At 34.1% G+C, this 22233-nt stretch overlaps 1 protein-coding gene across 1 annotated transcript in view; it reads left to right on the top strand.

Moving 5' to 3' along the window:
* LOC117025701 (cytochrome P450 20A1) overlaps window positions 1-14668 on the top strand; it is a 52748-nt gene extending 38080 nt beyond the window's left edge. Inside the window, 2 exon segments of the mRNA XM_033111736.1 lie at window positions 8989-9078; window positions 9228-14668. Coding sequence (XP_032967627.1) covers window positions 8989-9078; window positions 9228-9378 — 241 coding nt within the window. The 3' untranslated portion in view covers window positions 9379-14668.
* Window positions 14669-22233: the final 7565 nt, after the last annotated feature.

The following is a 22233-nucleotide window of genomic DNA, read 5'->3' as shown; positions in this document are numbered from 1 at the left end:
GTCAAATTCAAAAATAGGTTTTTGTGTGTATGTGTTAAGTATGAGAATGGCAAGGGAGGGGAAAGTTGAAGAACAGAGCTGTTTTTGTTTGCCTACTAGATAGGCATTTAGTAAAATCTGCCTTAAGGAAATGGGTTAAGATTTATTGCCCGAGAAGAAGGATGTATATATTCACTTGATTGAGGGTAAAACAGCTGTGTGCAACGCAGGGGGACAGGGTTGGTGGCATGGTTGAAGCACTAGGAAACCTATTTCTGGAGGATAAGGATGGGGCATTAAGTGTTCCTGTCATTTTAGTTTTTAATATAATGATATTAAAGGAAATCTATTAAGAAATGAAACAGCAATACCTCAAAATATGCTATAAGTAAAAACTAAGTAAATTTTATATTCCAAGTGGCCTTTATAGCAAAATTAAAGATATAATTGGTGGAAAATGTATGCTTATAATTTAAAAAAAACTAAAATTTCAAATTTTAAAATCTTTTTTAAAATTCTCGTGGAAAAATGCCAAATTTTTGATAAATTTTAATGAAAAATATAAGAACTTTGCTGGAACTTTTGACACTATTTCTATCCTTAAAACACTCAGGGGTTCTAGGTTACAAGTTGAAAATGTGAAAGAAATATATGTCAAAATATGGAAATCACTTTTAGGAATCAAATGTAATCAAATTTAGGAAATGTAGTAATAATACCGTATGCTAAGGAAAAGCTTTCTTAAGTTGGGCTCCTCCTAACCATACCTGTGGAAGGCCCAGAGATTCATTCTTGTCAGCACCTGAGATGATGTTTCAGAGACAATTCACACTAGCAAAAATGTACATAGGACTAGGATAGACCCTGTGGAGACCATTAATTATAGTTTAAATTGAATTACCACATAGAGGAGAATGAAGAGATTGACTTTTTCCCGCTAAACTTAATGCTCTTGAGGTCAATGTGTGATGTTACGTATTTTTTTTTTTTTTTGACTGACTAGTATTCTATTGTATGGATATACCAGAGTTTGTTCAACTTTTCATCCACTGAAGGACATTTGGGTTGTTTCTAGTATTTCGCTATTATAAATGAAGCTGCTGTGAGCATTTGTGTACAGGTTTTGTGTGAACATAGGCTTTCATTTCTTTGGGTTAAATGCCCAAGAGTATAATTGCTGGGTTATATGGTTAGTGCATGTTTAGTTTTGCTAGAAACTGTTAGGCTATTTTCAGAGATTCTCACCAGTTGTGTTTTTTGAGAGATTCCTTTTCACTACAACCTCAGTTATTACAATAGCATTAACTATTATCACTGTTTTTTTTAATTTTAGTTGTTCTAATAGGCATGTGGTGATACTTTATTGTCATTTTTATATTTTCTTTTTGGGTGAATAACTGACATTGACTTATTCTTCCTATAGAAAAATGTCTAGATATGATTTATTTACCAAAAAAAATGCATAGAAGTGTATGATTACTGTTACAATATTGACAAGTGTTTCAGAGCAAGAAACACTGGGTAAATCTATGATTTAAATGGATACTAATGTAAATACTATATATCAAGTGATGAAATATTATTAATTTAAAAAAACTAAACTAGTACAAAATTCTCAACTGAAAAGAATGAAGGCAAACATCAAAAACCTCAGTATGGACTGGAACCAAAATGGTGAGCAGGTTCCTGAATTTCCCTCCTTCCAAAGATACACTGAGTGTATTGCTGCATAAGAGCAATTCCCTCTTAGAGAAATTCAGAAACTAGCTGAGAGACTTCTATACCCACATTGTGGGGAAAAATACCCACATTGAAATGAGTAGGAAAGTCTGAGACACACTCTTGCCATAAATTCCACCCCCAGCAGTGTCATCCAATCAGGAGGGATCCCAACTTCCAGCTTTTCCCTGAGAATTGATGGTTTGGACTGCACAACTAGTACCCCAACTTTCAAGATTCTCATCTGAGGGTTGGGCTCCCAAAACACCTTTGAAAGCCACTGGGACTTGTGTTCATGAGTCCCACAGGACTGCAGCAAACAAAGAAGCAGCTCTTATTGGGGGCATGATGGGAGCATAAGCACGCACCGAGGCTCTCCCCCAAAGGCTCAGAACAGGGTGGGAAGGCAAAAATGCCCATCTCCCCGGCTTTCCCTGCAAGAAAGTTGACTGCATACTTTACAAGATGCTGCCTGAAAGTCTAGCTTCTAATTAGCACACATCTAGGTACTGGCGGTGATCTCCCTCCTTAGGGAGCCCTCTTCAACAATAAAGCCAAGTTACCAGTATTTCCTTCGTACACACATCTAGTGCCCCAACTTTTACAGCTGACATCTGAGGGATATGGCCCATATCACCTAGCTCATATAGCCAGTGGGTCTTTCATTCATAAGTCTCACAGGACTATAGCAAACAAAGAAGCAGTAACAGGTGTGGAGGTACTTGCTATGTCTAGCCCCCAAGGTTCAATGCAAAGGGAGTTGGCAAAAATGCCCATTGCCCAGTTTTTGTCTGGAAGGGGTTTGACTGCATACCACACGCTGCTGGCTCAGGGTCTGACCTCTAATTACCACATATCTAGGTGCTGACTGTGATCTCTCCCAGAGCTTGAAATAGCTGGTGGGCACTTCCACTGCTTTCTCTTTCTACCTTGGTCCAACAATAAAGCCAACTTACCAGTATCTCCCAGGAAGCAACTTGTCCCCACAGCTAGCAGTCCAGCTTTTATGGCTGCCACCTGAGGGATAAGCCCTAATCACTTAGCTGCAAAAGCCAGTGGGACTTGCATTTACAAGTCCCTCAAGACTATAGCAAACAAAGAAACAGTTTTAAGATGGGTATAGGAGCATTGCCTGTGGCTATACACCTGGGCTCCACACAGAAGGAACGAACAAAAATACCCATCTCCCAGTTTCTCCTTGGAAGGGGTTTGACTGCAGACTTTCTCAGCTGCTGCCTGACAGTCCATCTTCTAATCAGTCTGTGTCTAGGTGCTGACTGTGATCCTCTCCTTTTTTGACATAGGCAAGACTTGGCATACTCTTAACTACTGGGAGCCCCTAAAAACAAAGACAGCAACTTGAATAATCACAAAAGTTTGAGAGGGAATTAGGGGCTCAGTCTGGGCTAATTAATGAGGTTCATCTCTTACAAGACACTGCTGTTAAGTCTGCAAGAGGTGGCTGTTTTATCTAATGTGAAAAAACCAGCGCAGAGAGTCATAGAAAATGAAGAAACGAGAATATATTCCAAACAAAAGAGCAAGATAAATCTTCAAAAACTTATCCTAATGAAATGAATATAAGCTGTTTACACAATAGAGAATTCAGTATAATAGAGGTCAGGTGAGGAATTCATGAACCAAGTGAGAATTTTAACAAAGAGATAGAAAACACTAAATAAGTACCAAACAAATCATAGAGCTAAATAGAACTGAAAAAATTCAATAGAGGGGTTCAACAGGAGACTAGGTAAAAATGGAAGAAAGGATCAGCAAACTTGAAGACAGGACAGTGGAATTCATTCAATCAAAGAAACAGAAAAAGAATAAAAAAGAGTGATGATAGCTTAAGGGACTTATGGGCATCCATCAAGCAGACAAATATACACCCTATAGATGTCCGAGAAAAAGAAGAAAGAGAGAGAAAGGTGCAGAGATAGCTTATTCAAAGAAATAATGACTGAAAAGTTTCCTACCAGAAAATAGACATCCAGATCCAGGAAGCCTGAAGAGTACTAAAAAAGATGAATCTAAAGAGACCCACACCGAAACACATTATAATTAAATTGTCAGAAATTAAAGACAAGGAATCTTAAAGGCAGCAAGAAAATAGCAACAGGTTATGTACAAGGGAACCCCCATAAGACTGAGAGTGGATTTTTCAGCAGAAACTGGGAAGACAAGAAGGATGTGGCACAATATATTCAAAGTGCTGAAAGAAATAATTGCCAACCAAGAATTCTCTACCTGGCAGAATTGTCCTTCAGAATTGAAGGAGATAAAAGAATTTTCCAGAACAACAAAGGCTGAAATGTTAAAGGGAGTTCCTCAAGCTGAAGTAAAAGGATGCTAATTAGTAACATGAAAACATATGAAAATATAAATTTCACATTTGGAGGTAAATTCATATATTTAAAATGAATACTCTAATATTGTAATGGTGGTGGGTAAATAACATAACTTTAGTATAAAGGTTAAAAGACAAAAGTGTTAAAAATAACTAAAACTCAATAATTTGTTGGTGGTACACAATATAAAAAGATGTAAGATGTGACATCAGAAACGTAAAATCTTGGGGGAGAATGTGAAAATGTACAGACTTTGTATGCATTTGAAGTGAAGTTGTCATCAATTTGAAATAGATGATTATGATTGTAATACATTTCATGTAATTCTCCTGATGACAACAAAGCAAACACTTGTAGTAAATACACAAAGTAGAAAGAAAAAGGAATCAAAGTATCCCATCACAGCAAATCATCAAATCACAAAGGAAGAGAGCAAAAGAGAAAGAAAGGAACAAACTATAAAACTGCTAGTACACGATTAACCAAATGGCATTAGTATATCCATACCTATCAGTTTCTTTTAAGTGTAAATGGAGTAAATTCTCCAATCAAAAGTCACAGAGAGGCTGAATGGGTAAAATAACAAGACCTAACAGTATGTGTCTACAAGAAACTCACTTCAGTATAAGGACACATAGATTGAAAGTGAAGGGATGGAAAAAGGTATTCCATGCAAATGGAAACCAAAATAAAGCAGGGTAGCTAGACTTACATTAGACAAAATTGAGGTTAAGCCAAAAACTAACAAGAGACAAAGAACATCATTATATAATGGTAAACGCATCAGTTCATCAAGAGGATGTAACAGTTGCACATATTTATACACCTGACATTGGAACACCTAAATAAATGAAGTAAATATTAATAGATCTGAGGGAGAAATAGGTAGCAATAAATTAATAGTAAGGGATTTCAATACCCCACTTTCAATAATAGATAGATCTTCTAGATAGAAAATCAATAAGGAAACATTGGACTTAAAATATACATTAGACCAGATGGAATAACAGATGTATGCAGAACTTCCTATCCAACAGCAGCAGAATACACATTTATCTTAGGTATACATGGAACATTCTACAGCACATACCATATATTGGCCACAAAACAAGTCTTAATGAATTTAAGAAGATTGAAATCATATCAAGCATCTTCCTTACCATGGTAGGGGTTTTGGGAAACATGGAGAATCTCACTGAAAAAACAGCTGTAGGTATAATGTATATTTCCAAAGAATTGTATTTAACTAATGTTTTTATATAGGTAAATTTGCTCACAATGGTTTATTACAATTAAACTTGATACTTATTTGCAAAGTGCTATAGCTGATAATGAACTCTTAAATAAATATCTTGTTGATGTCTTCATAAACCTCATTTTCTTAGACAATGTATACATACATAAATTGCTAATATTAGGCATGTGTCTAATTTGTAAACCTTATAAAATGTTACATTCTTTTTTTTTTAATTCTTACTTGCTTTTATTGATCTTTTTTTTTAATTAAAGTTTATTGGGATGACAGTTGTTAGTAAAGTTACATAGATTTCAAGGGTACAATTCTGTATTACATCATCTATAAATCACACTGTGTGTTCACCACCCAGAGTCAGTTCTCCTTCCATCACCATATATTTGATCCGCTTTACCCTCATCTACCGCCACACACTTTTTTGATTAAATGTTTCAAAATCCCAGAAAAAATTTAGTATTTTATTAGGAAAAAAAGATCCAGTATGAAATGAGAAATCAATTATAAGAAAAAACCAGAAAATTCACAAACATCTGGCGATTAAACAACATGCTACTGAACAATGGGTCAAAGAAGAAATCCAAAGGGAAATAAAAAGAATAACTTGAGACAAATGAAATTGAAAACACAACACACCAAAACTTATGCGATGTAGCAAAAGCAGTTATAAGAGGGAAATTTATGGCAATAAACACCTACAGTAAGTAAAAAGCAAGATCTCAAATATACGAACTTTACACCTCAAGGAACTAGAAGAAGAACAAAGCCCAAAATTAGTAAAAGGAAGAAAATAACAAAGATCAGGGTGGAAATAAATGAAATAGAGACTAGAAAGATAATAGAAAAGATCAGTGAAACTAAGAGCTGGTCTTTTGAAAAGGTAAAATTGATAAACCTTTAGCTATATTAAGAAAACAAAAGTGAAGTTTCAAATAAAACTGTAAATGAAAGACATTACAAGTGATGACACAAATTCTAAGAATCATAAGAAATTACTATGAACCATTTTATGCCAACAAATTAGATATCCTAGAAGAAATGGATAAATTCCTTGAAACATAAAACCTACCAAGCATGTGACAAAATTAAACATCCTTTCATTATGAAAACTTTAAACAAATTGGGTATGGAACGAATGTGCCTCAACATCTATAAGGCCATATATAAGAGGCTTACAGCTAACATATTCAACGGTGAAATGCTGAAAAAATTTTTCCTCTAAGATCAGGACAAAGACAGGGTTATTCATTCTCACTACTTTAATTCAACATAGTATTGGAAGTTCTAGCCAGAACAATTAGTCAAGAAAAAGAAATAAAGGGTGTTTAAGTCAGAAAGGAAGAAGTAAAATTGGCTCTATTTGCAGGTGATATATATAGAAAACCCTAAAGATTTCACCCCAAACAGTTAGAACTAATAAAAGTACTCAGTAAAATTGTGTGATACAACATGAATATACAGATGCTCCTTGACTTACGATGGGGTTAGGTCCCAGTAAACCCACTGTAAGTTGAAAATATGTTGAAATGCATTTAATACATCTAACCTACCGAACATCATAGCTTAGCCTAGCCTACCTTAAATGTACTCAGAACACTTACATTAGCCTATTGTTGGGAAAAATCATCTAACAAAGTGTTTTTTATAATAAAGTGTTGAATAACTTATGTAGTTTATGCATATTGCTTTTGCACCATTATGAAGTTGAAAAATCCTAAGTCAAACCATCATAAGTTGGGAACCATCTATATGAAACTTAGTTGCATTTCTATACACTAACAACAAAATATCAGAAAGAAAAATGAAGACGACCCCATACACATTAGCATCAAAAAGAGTAAAATACTTGGGAAAAATTCAACCAAGAAGGTGAAAGACCTTTATACTGAAAATTATAAAATTTTGATGGCAGAAATTGAATAAGACTCAAATAAATGGAAAGATACCCTGTGTTCGTGGATTTGAAGAATTAATATTGTTAAAATATTCTTCCTAGCCGAAAGGATTTACAGATCCAGTAGAAGTCTTATCAAAATCCCAATGTCACTTTTCACAGAAATAGAATAATTAATCGTTAAATTCATACGGAACCACAAAAGACCCAGAATAGCCAAAGCAGTCTTGAGAAAGAACAACCAAGTTGGAGGCATCACACTTCTGATTTCAAACTATATTACGAAGCTATAGTAATTAAAATTGTATGGTATAGGCATAAAAAACAGACAAATAGATCAGAGACACATAGGCACACAGAATGGAGAGTCCAGAAATAAACCCATGTATTTGTAGTCAGTTAATTTTCAACAAAGGAGGCAAGAATATGCAATGGGGAAAGGATAGTTTCTTCAATAAATGGTACTCGGAAAACAGGATATCCACATGCCTATCTTACACCAAGCAAATGGAATAAGACTTAAAAGTAAGACGTGAAACCCTAAATCTCTTGGAAGAAAACAGGTGGTAATAAGATACTTCACATAGATCTTGGTAGTAATTTTTGTATTTGACACCAAAAGCAAAGGTAACAAAATTCAAGATAAACAAATGGAACTATGTCACCTAAAATGTTTCTGCACAGCAAAGGAAACCATCAACAAAATGAGAAGACATCTTATGGAATGGGAGAAAATATTTGCCAACCACATATCCAATGCAGGGTTAATATCCAAAAAATATAAGGAACTATAACTCAATAGCAAAAAACGAAATAACCTAATTAAAAAATGGGGAAAGGACCTAAACAAACATTTTTCCAGAGAAGACATGCAAATGGCCAACAGGTACATGAAAAGGTGCTCAACATCACTTATGGGAGAAATGCAATGAGAGATCAATCACCTCATACCTGTTAAGATGGCATTATCATCAAGAAGACAAGAGATAACAAATGCTGCTCAGTGAGGCTGTGGATGAATGGAATCCCTTGTATGCTGTTGGTGTGAATGTAAACTGGTACAGCTACTATGAAAAATAGGTTCCTCAAGATAAAAATTGAGCTACTATATGATCCAGCAATTCCATTTCTGAGTGTGTATCTAAAAGAAACAAAATCATCTCGGAGAGATATCTGTACTCTCATGTTTATTGCAGCATTATTCACAGGTATGGAAACAACCTAAGTGTCTGTCAATGGATGAATGGATAAAGATGTGATATATACATGTGTATATAAAATAGAATATTTTTCAGCCTCAAAAACGAAGGAAATCTGCCGTTTGCACACCATAGGTAAACCTGGAGGGCATTATGCTAAAGTGAAATGAGCCACAGAAAAAGACAAATACTGCAAGTATCAATTATATGTGTAATCTAAAAAAAAGTCAAACATAGAAACAGACTAGAATGGTCGTCGGGGAAATATGGAGTAGCTGATAAAAGGATACAAACTTTTGTATGATTTATCCTTTTATCTCAGAAAATGATGTAAACTCGTTACGATTTTATTCATTGTTGGTTCTAGGGAAACATATTTTGCATCTATTTTTTAGAATAATAAACTAAGCAAAAAGAGACTATGTATAGTCAGTAATTTGGGAACATAATAATAGGTGAAAATTAAATATAATAATGTGTTAGCAGTTTCTATTTTCAGTAATTTTTAAACTTTATTACATACCTCTTATTCTTATAGTGTAAATTTGTAAAATACCAGTGGAGTTCTGTTGTGATTAGTCCAAATCTCCTTTTTAGGTTTGATCCAGACCGGTTTGATGATGAATCAATAATGAAATCTTTCTCCTTGCTTGGATTCTCAGGCACGCAGGAATGCCCAGAGTTGAGGTGAGATGCTAGAGGAAGTAAAGTGAAAGGAAAGATGTCAGACTTTGTACTTATAAATTTGATGATCACTGTTGACGAGAATGAGCAGTCCATATAATTAAATTGTAATTGTTAATCTTCAGTAACCAGTCAACTTTCTTTCTGACTAGGTTTGCGTATATGGTGACCACAGTACTTCTGAGTGTATTGGTGAGGAGGCTACACCTGTTTTCTGTACCGGGACAAGTTATTGAAACTAAATATGAACTGGTAACATCATCCAAGGAAGAAGCTTGGATCACTGTTTCAAAGAGATATTAATAATTTATACATTTAATTTTGTTGAAAATGACCACTTAGAAAATTTGCATTGAGTCCTTTTTATAAACCAAATATTGTGCAATAAGCACCTACTAAGTATTTTAAGTAAGTTGCATTTTTGTATATCAGATTTTCTTGATGCATGATACACATTTATAATTACTGCATCAAAATAGTGATAGTGGGAAGCTTTCTACTTGTTTGTCTTATCACTTTCTATACCATTATTTTTGTATTCTTTATCTTGGTTTTCTTTCTCGCTAAGGTTAATATTCCTGAAGAGAGAAATTATTTTGCATAATTTTGGGGAATCATGTTTTCTGAATAATCATAAAAGAGAAACGTAATCCTACTCCTTTTCATACTTCCAAAATCACCTTAAAGGGAAAATAAAGGACTTTCCATAATTTTATTTCTCGGATTAATATTTTTATTTTCTGAGTATAAGTTAGTTTGTGTTAAACATTGTTATTAGGTTTGAGTAATTCATTGGGTAACCTGTCTTGTATTTGCTAATTTTATGCCTCCCTGGACAATAGTGTTCATTTTATGACTTATATAAGGCTCATCATTTTGAAATATTCTGATCATTTTGAAAATAATACAGTTGTTTTTGAATGTGTTTTGAAGTGCTTCTCCTAAGTGACAAACTAAGGTTGAGGCTTGTCTGTCCTTCTGTTTTGCTGGCAATCTTATTGGCACTAAATTATTCCACTAATTCTTAGTTGCGGAAAAAACAGAATTCCTAAATTTATTCATTATTATGTCATATACTTAAGATAATGAATTCATGATTAAGAAGTGAGAGAGCACTAACGAAAATCAAATTGAAAAGAAAACAAAGATGGGTGAAAACAATTGCCAAATATATGACAGAAAGAGATAATGAAATATTACTTATAAAGAGGTCATACAAATTGCTAAGAAAACATACAATTGATAAATGAACAAAAGACATGAATAAACAACTTTTACAGGAGGAAATAGCTATTAAACTTTTAGAAAAATAGTCTCACTAGTAAGCAAAGAAGTATTGGGACTATTTCAAAAATATTTTAATTATCTTTTAAAATTTACACTTTCAGTACTGATAAGTTTTATATTTAGCACTTTTTTATTGATAGCATTGTATTTTAGCCCCCTATTTTTGGTTACACAGTTCTTAAAGAATTCTTTTTTAAAATACATTTTTAAAGAAAACAACTGAAGGAAATATGCCACGTGCAGATAGAGAGGAAAGGAAGAAAAATGATAAATGTTTGCAAATGAGCTTATTTTTGACATTGCTGAATTTCACTTGTAAATTTAGTGTCAAGAATGCACCCTAGTTATTGAGTTATTTTATGCTGTGTTTATGGTTAAATAGTTACCATTTTAGACCTAGTTATGAGTGGTTAACAATAGAATTTAATTAGATGCAGCCTTTATTTCTGACAAAAATATTTAACTTACGGATAATTTAAATTCTAAAACTTTAAGTCAAATGTATTCTTAGTTTCTAGCATCATGTTGTTTCTAGAAGGGTATATTTCAAAATAAATTGGTAAATTTATTCCCACCCACCTATCATTTTCTATGTGTTTGTGTGCTACATCTTTCTTTGTTATCCAAGTATGTTATTGGTTTGGAAACTAGCAGTGGTAGGTAATAGTAGGCAATTTATATGTAAACCAAGTGTCGGTAAAATCAGATGAGATAAGTGGAATTTTAAAGTAAGTGAGACTTGATCAGCAGTGATCAAGGCAAAAACAGCAGCTGAGCCAGAGTAAGGGAGTTGGCACATTGCCAATAAATGAGGCACTGTAATTACTAATGACTGGAATCAAGGAAAATAGAGGATAGAAAAATCAGCTAATAAATAAGCACATTTTATCCAGTTACATGACTATCAAAATATTTTTTAAAATCATCCTCAAGAGGATTTTAAAAAATATATTTTTAAATATATATATTTATAAATATTTAAATATATAAATATATATAAAATAAGTGAATGGTCACTATTCTTACTTGGACCTTTGTATTTATCAAATGACGGAAAGTTCAGTAGCCTCAGTGTCACTGATGTCTCGTAGCATGACCCTAACAGGACTCTTAAGTTTTGTAGCATTTTCTACAACTGGAACATTAGTATTCTTCTCACTTAGAATGTAAGCACAGATTTTTGGCATTCTTACTTTTATTTTTTTTCCTCTTCCGATATTCTTGTTATGCTTTTCAACTTTAAAAATGTCTTTACTTCTCCATCCAGTCTATTAAAACAGTTATATTTTTGTACATCTAAGTTAGTAAAGTCATAGGACAACATACTAGGTGTTACAATGAGCATTTAAGAAGTAAATTATTCCAGTATTCTAAGAAAACTCTCCAGTATAATTAAGTCCAAATTGAAATGGCATTTCAACTTTAAGAGGAAATCTTAAAAATCTTTGTTGTTGTTTTCAGACTCTGGGGCAAACAGATTAAGATTCTTCCCTGAAGACATCTTAATTTTTTTCCTCCGGATCCCTAAAAAGCACTGTTAACTTACATAATGTACTTTTTTTCACATGTAATTTTGTTGACAGATTCAAAAACTTAAAAAAACGCAATTCTACGAAGTGTGTAAAACTGAGGGCATGACCAGTAGCATTAAGGACTTGCTTAGTAGCTGTGAGAAGATAGCTGGGAGAGAAATGGACACTATTTTCAGGGCAGGTTTTTATAATGTCAACAAATTGATACCAGTGACCTTATTTTTCTTCTTAGTCAGTCCTGTGCCTGTTTCCAAAGTTACTAAGACCGATGATTAAGGTAGAAGGGGAGGATTTGGGTTGGGAGGGGACCGGGTGTATGACAACAAAGCAGTTACTGTTACTGCAGAAGTCAGAGGAAATCAGCACAGCCAAAAAGCCTTAATAGAATGTTGCTTTGGACCTTTGTGAGTGACCTGCACAGATAAAAAGGAGTGAGGCTGAATCTTGCAAGTACTAGTTAAGCTGAAAGTAGAACAGGGGACTGGAAGAGGGATTTGTTACAAACCAAATACTTTATATACCTATCTCATTTAGTCTTTAGAGCATAGCAGTAGATTCAGTGACAAACTAAAATAGTTTTCATTCTTGACTATAAATGAAGATGAGTGAACTAGCTAAGAAACAGTAAAACATCTAAATCTTCAAATTACCTTAATATCTTCAGTGGGGTTTATTGGTATATTTTCTTCTTTAAAAGGGACTCAAGCAATAGTTTTAAATGATGTACTATTCATAATAGCTAAAGAAAATGATTAAAAGAGTACTGTAACAGCAGTTTAAAAGAAACCTTAGAAAAGAACACTAATGCTGCCATCACAATCACATTTGTACAACTTTAAACTTTTTCCTGTTTTCACATACATATATATTTTTACTGTTATTATAACAATATGGTTAATTTTTACTTAATGAAGTTTAAACATTTTCCTTTGTTATTTCTTGTAAGGGCCTCAGGGAATATTCTTTTTTGGGGGGAATAGACATTTAAAATAGAAATCAATTTAATGTTTGATTTATAGAACTTTATGGTAATGAATAGATATGAATGAGTAGATAATTTTAAAATTAGAGTTGGCCATTTTGTAAAACATCCAGGAAATAAACAAAAGGCAGGAAGTGCCATTCCTTTTTCCAGTTCCACTCCCCATTTAGTTTACAGTTTGGTGGCTGTCTTTCTAGAGAATGGGACTGGATCTTTCTATAGCACGTGATAAAATTCCATGAGCAAATAAGTCACAAATACCCTGTTGAGTAATTAAAAACAACACACACACACACACACACACACACACACACACACACACACATTTACATCTAAAATGCTTGCAAATTCTTGTTTTAATACTTAACATGTTAGTAAGGACTGAAACTGTGCTACCTCACTATTGTAACTGTATTGTAGATAAAATTGTAAAGTGCCTGTCTCCAAAAAAGCAATCAATAAATATTTTTGAATAAATGAATGAAGTCTTCACTGAGGTTTTCTGTGCATGTAGAATAAAGGAAATTATTGAAGTTACTTCATAGTTAAAAAAGATTTCCAAGTAGCCAAACTACCTCTAATGCTATACTACTTTGTGATATGCTAAGTACCACATTACTGGAAGTATTTAGGAATACTTTTGTGTGGATACCTTTCAGCATTCAGTGTGAACATAGATTTATAATAGGCTATAGTTACGTAAAATACCAGCCAAAATATTGGTAAGCAAGTAGTCCTTTGTTCCTTCTATACCTTATCAGATCATCATTAAACCAGGAACTGTTTAAGGATCAGAATTTTTTTATTAGGTTAGCAAGAGCATTATTTCCCAAAGTGTGTCTCATGGAACACTATTCTGTGAGATACTTGAGAAAGAGATTCTGGATCATATTCATTCATGCTCAGATTCTCCATACTATATTTTTTCTCGTATTTATAATGCATATTAATATATTGGAAGTGCTGAGAAGTTCTGTAAAGAAACCTATTTTAACACTAAATGTTCCAAATATATTTGATGACGGTATCCCTTTTTCCAGTTATACCTATTATCTTATAAAACCGGTGTTTCATGGAAGTAGTGTTCTGTAGAATAGAACCCATTTTGTCCAACATGATCCAGAGACAAATAGGAATCTCAAGGAACATCTATCTTAGGTAGCTCCTTAAACTACGCATGCTCCAGAGAGTCTCTAGATTAGCAATGACCACAGTCTTAGAACCAAACCATTTGAATTCTATATTCTCTCACTCCCTTACCTCTACCTCTTCTCTCTGTCAGAGCACATCACCCTCTAGCTCTGCTGACTCTCACCTATACACTTGTCTTGACTTCCATTCCTATCTAAAGAAATGGGACCTCTTTAGTCCAGCAGCAGTTTTTTTATTGAGCACTTAATGCGTGTCAGGTCTTAATGTGAGGCACTCAGTATCTATATTCCTAGGGAACAAAACAGACGTGACATTGTTACCTGTGTTCTCTCTTCTGTGCTTCATCCAGGATGGAGGACCAAAAATTCCTATGTCCCAAAGCTTAACCCTCTAGCACTCTAGGTCCTGGGTTTGGAAGCAGCTCAAGGACCCTTTAGGTTAGTGGCTGAAAGGGACACGAGAAGGACTTGTAGTTGACTACATGATGAAGAACACAAAGGCTTCTGTTACAGGCCTTGGGAAAGAAGCACAAGGAACTGTTGGAAGTCAAACCATTTTTGTTATTTTTTAGTGTATGAGCAAGAGAAACTACTGTGTTTCTCCGAAAATAAGACCTAGCTGGACCATCAGCTGTAATGCGTCTTTTGGAGCAAAAATTAATGTAAGCCTCGGTCTTATTTTACTATACTGGGTCTCATGTAATATAATATAATAATAATACTGGGTCTAATATAATATAAGACTCAGTCTTATATTAATTTTTGCTCCAAAAGACGCATTAGAGCTGATTGTCCGGCCAGGTCTTATTTTGGGGGAAACACGGTAGGTATCTTGTCAAGGAAAACTGTCAACATTGATGCTTAATAGGAATACTGGAGAACTTTGAGAGCGAGAAGAAATAAAACGCAGAATTGGTTTCAGTAGGTCAAAGAGCAATATTATAGTCATTTGTATGAATTGTTGCTTAATTACATGGCAGCATTAGGTGTGTTCAATTTTCATGATTTGTTGCTTATGTTAGCAAGGTCATCAGCTAATAGATAATTGATTTTTAGAGCTTAAAAGGACCTTGTACAGATTATATGGCGTAGCCTGCTCACAATCTAAAAATTAGAGGAAGAAGCCTAGGGCTTCTGAGTAGTAATGTTATTGGGTTTTCTCTTTGGATTTTTCTCACATCCTTCTGAAAATATGTGCCTAAGTCTATACTTTGTTTTAGTCATAGGATTTTGTTAAGCTTTCAAGGAGGTGTAGATTCAGAAGGAAGTGGAAATTTTAAAAAATATTCTTGATACAGAACCTTTGAGGGAGATGCAAATGTGTTTTGAATGTTAAATTTACTTAGATTTAAAAATACTTATCTTCAAGCAGAGTTGCCATGGCAACCTTTCTTAATGTGTGTATAAATTTTATGTCTGTCTCTTTGAGGTTTTCATCATTCCCAATACAGGGTTTAATCACAAGAATTAGGCACTGTGGTATCTTTCTATCTGCATGGTGCCCTGTGGGAATTACACAATTTTGGAAAATGCAAATCAAGCAATAGGGCAGTTCTATAGCACAGTGATTTTACCAAGATAAATGTCATCTTGTTCTCTTCAGAATCAATGACTGATCTGGTTTCAAACCCAAGATGAAATTTTACATAGAAGTTTCTGTTTTTCCTTATTCAGAGGACGTATCTAAGAGGGCCCTAGGAAGTTTGGGAGATTCTGGCCCAAATCTTTTGGTCAGGCCCAACACTGATCCAGCGCTGTTGGGACAATCTAAATCTCATCTACAGATCATCTAATCTAAGTCTAATGTAAGCTTCTTTACAATGGCCAGGCATGCACACAGAGATACCCCAATCTAGCAATGCTAGAGAGAAATGGTTATCAGACCTCCTCACTCTCTTTACCCTACTTCAGATACCCTTGTCTGTCAGGCTCTATTTTGCATGTTGGGTGGGTCAGGAGAAGGGTGGAGATTTTGGAGACTCAAAGTTTACAAGGAAGGAACTCGCATCCTTAATTCTGGAAAGACGAATTTATTTAGCAGTGGAATAAGGGGGTAGTCACTGGTACCTTTTAGTAACAGTACCTAGGACTTTTACTTAAAAACTCTTAACATGGGTGCCTGAAATTTTCAGATGCTTGTTAAAGAGCTTTGTTTGTGTTTTATGTTTTAGGTCTTCTGTGGTGCGGTTTTTAAAAATTGTTTTATAATAATTTAAGAACCCCTGAAGCCAGTTAATTAAGTCGAGGTAAGAAGTATGATCAATTAATTTGTTAGTTTTGATTTACTTTAGTTTTAATTGATTTTTGGAATACTATATTTAACAGAATCCATGGATATTTTCTAATCCAATCCCCTTATATAAGGGAAATTTGTGCTGAAAAGGTTATGTTGTATCGGAATTTGCTCAGGCTCATACAGTTGTTGTTTTTTTAACTTGTGCAGAATATGATTTCCTTTTGGTTTCATCTTATTCTCTAAGGGAAGAGTTTAAAACAAGAAAAGGCCCCCTCAGCAAAAAGAACTGGCTAAATTAGTATACTGTGTTATTGATAACTGAGAGAAATCAGATAATAGTCTCGTAAAAACAAACACTTGAAAAAAGATGTCCCACAGTCCATAGTATGATGTTTATAAAGGTTTTAGAGTTTATTGTAAGAGGCACAATCAGGGCTGACTACGTAATTTGTGGGGCCCGGTGCAAAATGAAAATATGAGGCCTTGGCCACAGTCACCAGCTCCCTGCAAATGCAGTCCTGTTGCTTCCCTGGGCAGATGGCAGCAATGGTCATCAGCAGGGGTGCCCAGGTGGGGCCCAGGGAATAGGAAGCTGCTCACCAAGAACCTGTGTGGGAGACAAGGAGGGAGCCTCCAAACCCACAGTGTGTGCTTCATGGTCCTGTTGACTTCACTTACAAAACACAAATTCAAAAACAGAATTTTTAAGAATTTCACTATGTTCCCCTCAACGCAGTAATCTTCTAGCATAGGGCCCTTCTGAGCAGCAGGGTTCTGCAGGACTGCCCATGAAGCTCACATGGCATATCTGACCTCACATGACATGGTGTATGACTCAGTGGTTTTTTAGGGCTATACTTTTTGGTTGCATGCTAATTGTCCTTGCAGACCCCACAAATGTCTTATTTATGATTTATCATTACATGGCTTAAACCTCCTTAGGATGTCTTTTAAAATTATTTACAAATAGGCAGTAAATAGATGCCAAACTTAAAAAAAAAAGAAATTTCATAGTACACATATTTTATGGAAGTTGCAAAAGTGCTCTGGTACACTAAAAATCTCATCTTAGACCCCATTTCACTGATGGAACTCTTACTTTCCTGTATTTTAATCATAATTGTCAAAAAGATTTTTCTGCTGGAAGGTAAAATGGTATTTTTCCCTGAAATGTCGTCATAAAACTATATGAAATATTTCAGTGATATGAATCATTCACTTATTCATCTGGGTAGACATTTAAATAATAGAAGTCGCTAACAGAAATCGGCGAGAAATACATTGTCAATTCCTGTGGAGGAGGAAGGAAGAAATCCTACTGATATATCTTAAGTGTAGTTAAATTCAATGTTCCCTACCATTTTAAAATATCAAAATTATTGTCCTGCTCCTTTCTTTCCAAGAGGCTACATAAAATTACTTTCACAAAGAAAATCATGAGTCATTCTTTTTTTCCTGTTAACCTCTTTTACATTCCATTTCATGAACACAACGAGTGGTGAAGAATAATATCCTTATTCTCATCAACCTTGTACTTAACTACACAAGTGAAATTTATTACCATGTACTCTGGTGTTTAGTTAGCAACCTTGTCAAAGTATAACCTTTTTGCGACGTTACAGACAGTGACAACAACAGATTGTTATAAAATAAGGTTGGCAGCTTTGGAAATCATACATGCTGTAGGTAAGTTAATATTCAGCATACAGGTTCTAATGGTAATGCACAATCAGAAAAATTGGTACATTTTAAACTCTTAGCAATTCATATTATTAAATGAAGTTCAGTAGTTTTCAGTAATAAAAACCTAGTTAATACATTTTGAGGCTTGAAGTTTTATAAAATCTTTAACATAATTTAAAACAAAAGTGTGAACAAAAGTAGCTAATTTTAGCAATCTAATTTTTGGGAACTGATTGGTGATCTGTCTGCTGGGTAGAACTTTTATCTGTTTTATTCGTTAGCTTTGAAATTCATCTGTTTCTTGGGGGCAGGGATATGTAAAGCCAATTTTAGTAGGAACTAAAGAATTGAAGAATTTTTATTCTTGAAAAACATGCCTTTCAAGGTAAACTGTCTACTCCATTGTTATACCTATACACAAAGATACATTATCCTGAATAATTGCAGGTTTATATTCACTCTCATGGTTTAATGGAAAAGATTTTTTTCTCTTTTTATCTTTCTCGAGGAAGGGAGCTATTTTGTTGTCTCTGACAGGAAACTATTATAGATTACTAAGTACTTAAATATAATCCCTTCAGGTTGTATCTCGGTATATGGTATTTCCTTTCTATATAAGAGTTAATTTCTTCTTCAAAAATGCTTTTTATTGGGTATTGGATAATATGAGGGGATTATCATTGATTTTGTTTGGTATGCTAAGAATACTGTGGTTATGTAGCAAAATGTCCTTATTTTTTAGAGATATGTTCTAAAGTGTTTAGGGTTTAAATGTCATGATTACTATAATTTTAAAATTCTTTAGCATAAGAATAAGGTAAGGTAAAATGGCAGCTATTACTACATTTAATGAATGGGTATTTGTGTATTCATTATACTATTCTCCATACTGTATGTTTATCATTTCCATAATAAAGAGACTAAAAATTAACTTATTTCTTAAAATATGTATTCATACAGCTATAAATCATGGAATGCACTATTGCACAGTAACACTTTTAAAAAAATAGTTTGGTACCTTTTTAACCATTAAATGAATATCCCTAAAATTGAGACCAAAGTTTGTATCACTAACACTGAAACCAAAGTTTCAGATGATAAAGCTTATCTAAAAATATAAATCTTAGTTTCCAGCCATCTTGATTATATACAGAACATTTGTTTCAAGATTTAGTATGTTCAAATTATATGTACTTGATATTAAAATTTTCTGATTGTCTCAAATCTGATTAAAACCCAGAAATGTGTATAAATACTATGAAAATATTAATCACTGATAATTATTTTTCTTGTTTGGGGTGAGAATGGGAACTCAGTTAACCATGTCTTTGAATAAAAAACTCTGCATTTCTACTGAGTACTGTGTGGTATCTCTAACAGGGAAGTTAATTGCACAGAAAGGAATTCTTAAATTTCATTGAAATATACATTCACATATATATATATATTCATTCATTGACATATATTTTATGTATGTGTAAAATTATAGACATATAAAATTTGGTGTTGTCTGATAAAATCACATAGCAGCCAAAAAACTAATTTTGAAATTCTCAAGGTAAAAAAGAAAAACTGTCCAAAGTATCTTCATGGAAAAGAAAGACATTTAATAATTTCTTATTTACTCGTTTCCAAGCATTTAATGTACAACTTGGAAAGGTGATAACCATTATAGGAACTGCCATTGTGTGGATATGAAACAGCTGGTATTATTCTTTAGGTGCCATAGATGCTATTTATTCTCTAGTAAATTTAAAAAATGTATGAGAAAATAACAGTAAATACTAATCAACCCGTTTACTAATGTTAAGGATACTAAAGCTGATAGGTTGATGTCATTTAAAAGAGAGACTGAAAATTTGGGGGCAGAGAGTTAATGATGAAAACAATGTTTATGAATAATTAGCATGTTGGTATGCAGGAAGAATCTGAGGGGAAGTTTGGAGTGAACAGTTGTATCTTCTAGATATTGTAAGACAAGCAATGTAAACAGTTGTTATGCAACATTTATTTCTTTAGAGCCCACACTATCAGACACTGTATGTCCTTTACCTTTCCTCATTTAAGGATAGAGTTACTAGCACGATATACATCAGGGGAATTCCACAGACAGTGCATCTTTATTTCAGCAGAAGAATTTGACACTTTCTCATCAGCCTTGTGACTAGGAATGTTGAAATGTTGGATAAGTGTAAGTCTAAGGCACATTCGCAACTGGCCAAATTTACTGTATTTTGATAATGGCTCCAAACAGCTACGTGAGCTTATAGGGGCGAGTCATCAGGCTCTCTTCTTGGCCTTGAGTTGTTCAACATTCTTATTCAAATTGGGGACGAAACGAAGGTTTAATTATTGTCACTAAATACAAAGAACTGCAATTAGATTAAAAAAACCGATTTGGCATGATTGGCTTAATATGTAAAAAAATGTAGGAGTTTTTAATGTTTTGAGTTAAGCTGATAAAATTACTTTAAAAATGTCATCTTGGGCTGCATTAATAAAAGTATTCTTTCTAATTTGGGGAGACTGGACTCTTGAAAAATAATGCATGTTCATTTTAGAAAATTAGGATGAGCAAAAAAAACCTCCACAATTCCACCACTCAGATAACATATAAACACACATGTACTTTTATAGATCTTGCGGTTTTTGCTTAAGTTATCTTGGTGGCAGCAGAAGTGTCTATGTCCTTGGGTCCTCAGATTCCGCTGAGCAAAACTTTTAGTGGAGATTCCCAGCTGCCAGAAATTAGAATCATAGATCTTCAGAGCCAGAGAGCAGTTTCATCTGCGTCACCTGGACACTTAGAAATATAAATTGGGCCAGACCATCTGAATCAGAAACTCTGGGGTTGGAACCCAGCAATCTGTGTTTTAACAAGCCCTTCAGGTAATTCCAATCCACACTGAAGTGTGAGAACTGACCCGAATTTAACCCTTTGATTTTTCAGATAAGGAAGCTAAGATCCAAAGAAGACAGTCACCAATTTATTGGAGAAAGTACTAGAATCTTCACACAGTGATTCCTGTGAGGAAGAATCATCCCTCAGGGAGATTTGTTTTTGGGGTAATTGCTAAGCAGGATTGAAAGATTGCTAAGTGTGAATAGTGTAATGGGGGAAGAGTGTCTACCATTTAACTCACCTGCTGGCCGCCTTACAGTTCAACAGTAGCCTTTTGATCCATTGAAGTTTATTCTGAAAGAAAGGTTTGCTTGATCTAATGTTTCATTCACTTGATTATTCATAAGTGTCTTATTCCCTGAAGCAAATTTATGTGCCATTTAAGTAACTATCCCATTCCATCACTACTGCTCTCTAAATGAATCTCTGGAGACGGACACTGTAGCTTTCATTTTTAACAAGCTCCCCACAACTGAAATTTGAGAACCACTAATACAGAAGATGTTTAAAGTGGTTAAGAATAAAACTAGTTGGACTGGATCAACATTTTCATTGTCTTTTAATTTGGGTTCCATGGTGGAAACTCAAAACAATTTGCTAATGTTCATCATAAAGCCAATACAACATTAACATCATAGATTCCTCCAGAAATTTGTAACGATATGGCATTAAAATGATTTTTTTTTGATACACAGAGGGTGCTAAAAAATGTATACACGTTTTAAGAAGGGAAAACTATTAAAATCCTAATAATAAATACCGATAACAAAAGATGAATAGAAGTTACATTTCACTTCTGCAATTACAAGAGGTGCTCAAAGTGGTTACAATCAGTATCCAGACACTTCTGATTGCAGCAAACTACTGCTTGAGCAACACTGACCAAAGTATCCACTTGTATACATTGTTTTTTGGCACCTCCCAGTAGTTTCCTTACCATCTGGGAAAAAATGAGGGAATTACTGTAGAGGGAACAAGAGATCACAAAAGCATGAACAAGAGTTAAAATAATGGATCCTGTTCTAAACTACAACTGTAGTCAACTTTGACTTTCCACAGGACAGATAAAGGTCTTGGACTTTATAATATCTCAGCAGTTGTCAAGAATTTTGGTTTTTTAGGATTACAACTCGTGGAGTAACTGGATTTGGGGAAAAAGATACAGCATCTGGTAAATAAGTACAGAATAACTGCAAGATCAAAATGGTCTACCTCGAATTTTTGTAGCGTTTAACGTTTTCTAAGGTGCTTTCACATAAACTTATTTTATCCATGTGATAGTACTGTAAGGAGTAAAACTAGTACTAGTAAAACCGTGTTCAAAACTTTACTGACCAAAAAAAACCCCACAAAACGAAGTTGACAGAACCAGAGAAATGACAGAA

This window comes from Rhinolophus ferrumequinum, chromosome 8, assembly GCF_004115265.2.
Source record: "Rhinolophus ferrumequinum isolate MPI-CBG mRhiFer1 chromosome 8, mRhiFer1_v1.p, whole genome shotgun sequence".
NCBI lineage: Eukaryota > Metazoa > Chordata > Mammalia > Chiroptera > Rhinolophidae > Rhinolophus > Rhinolophus ferrumequinum.
Note: the sequence above shows the minus strand (reverse complement) of the source record. Positions and strands in the feature narration are given on the sequence as shown.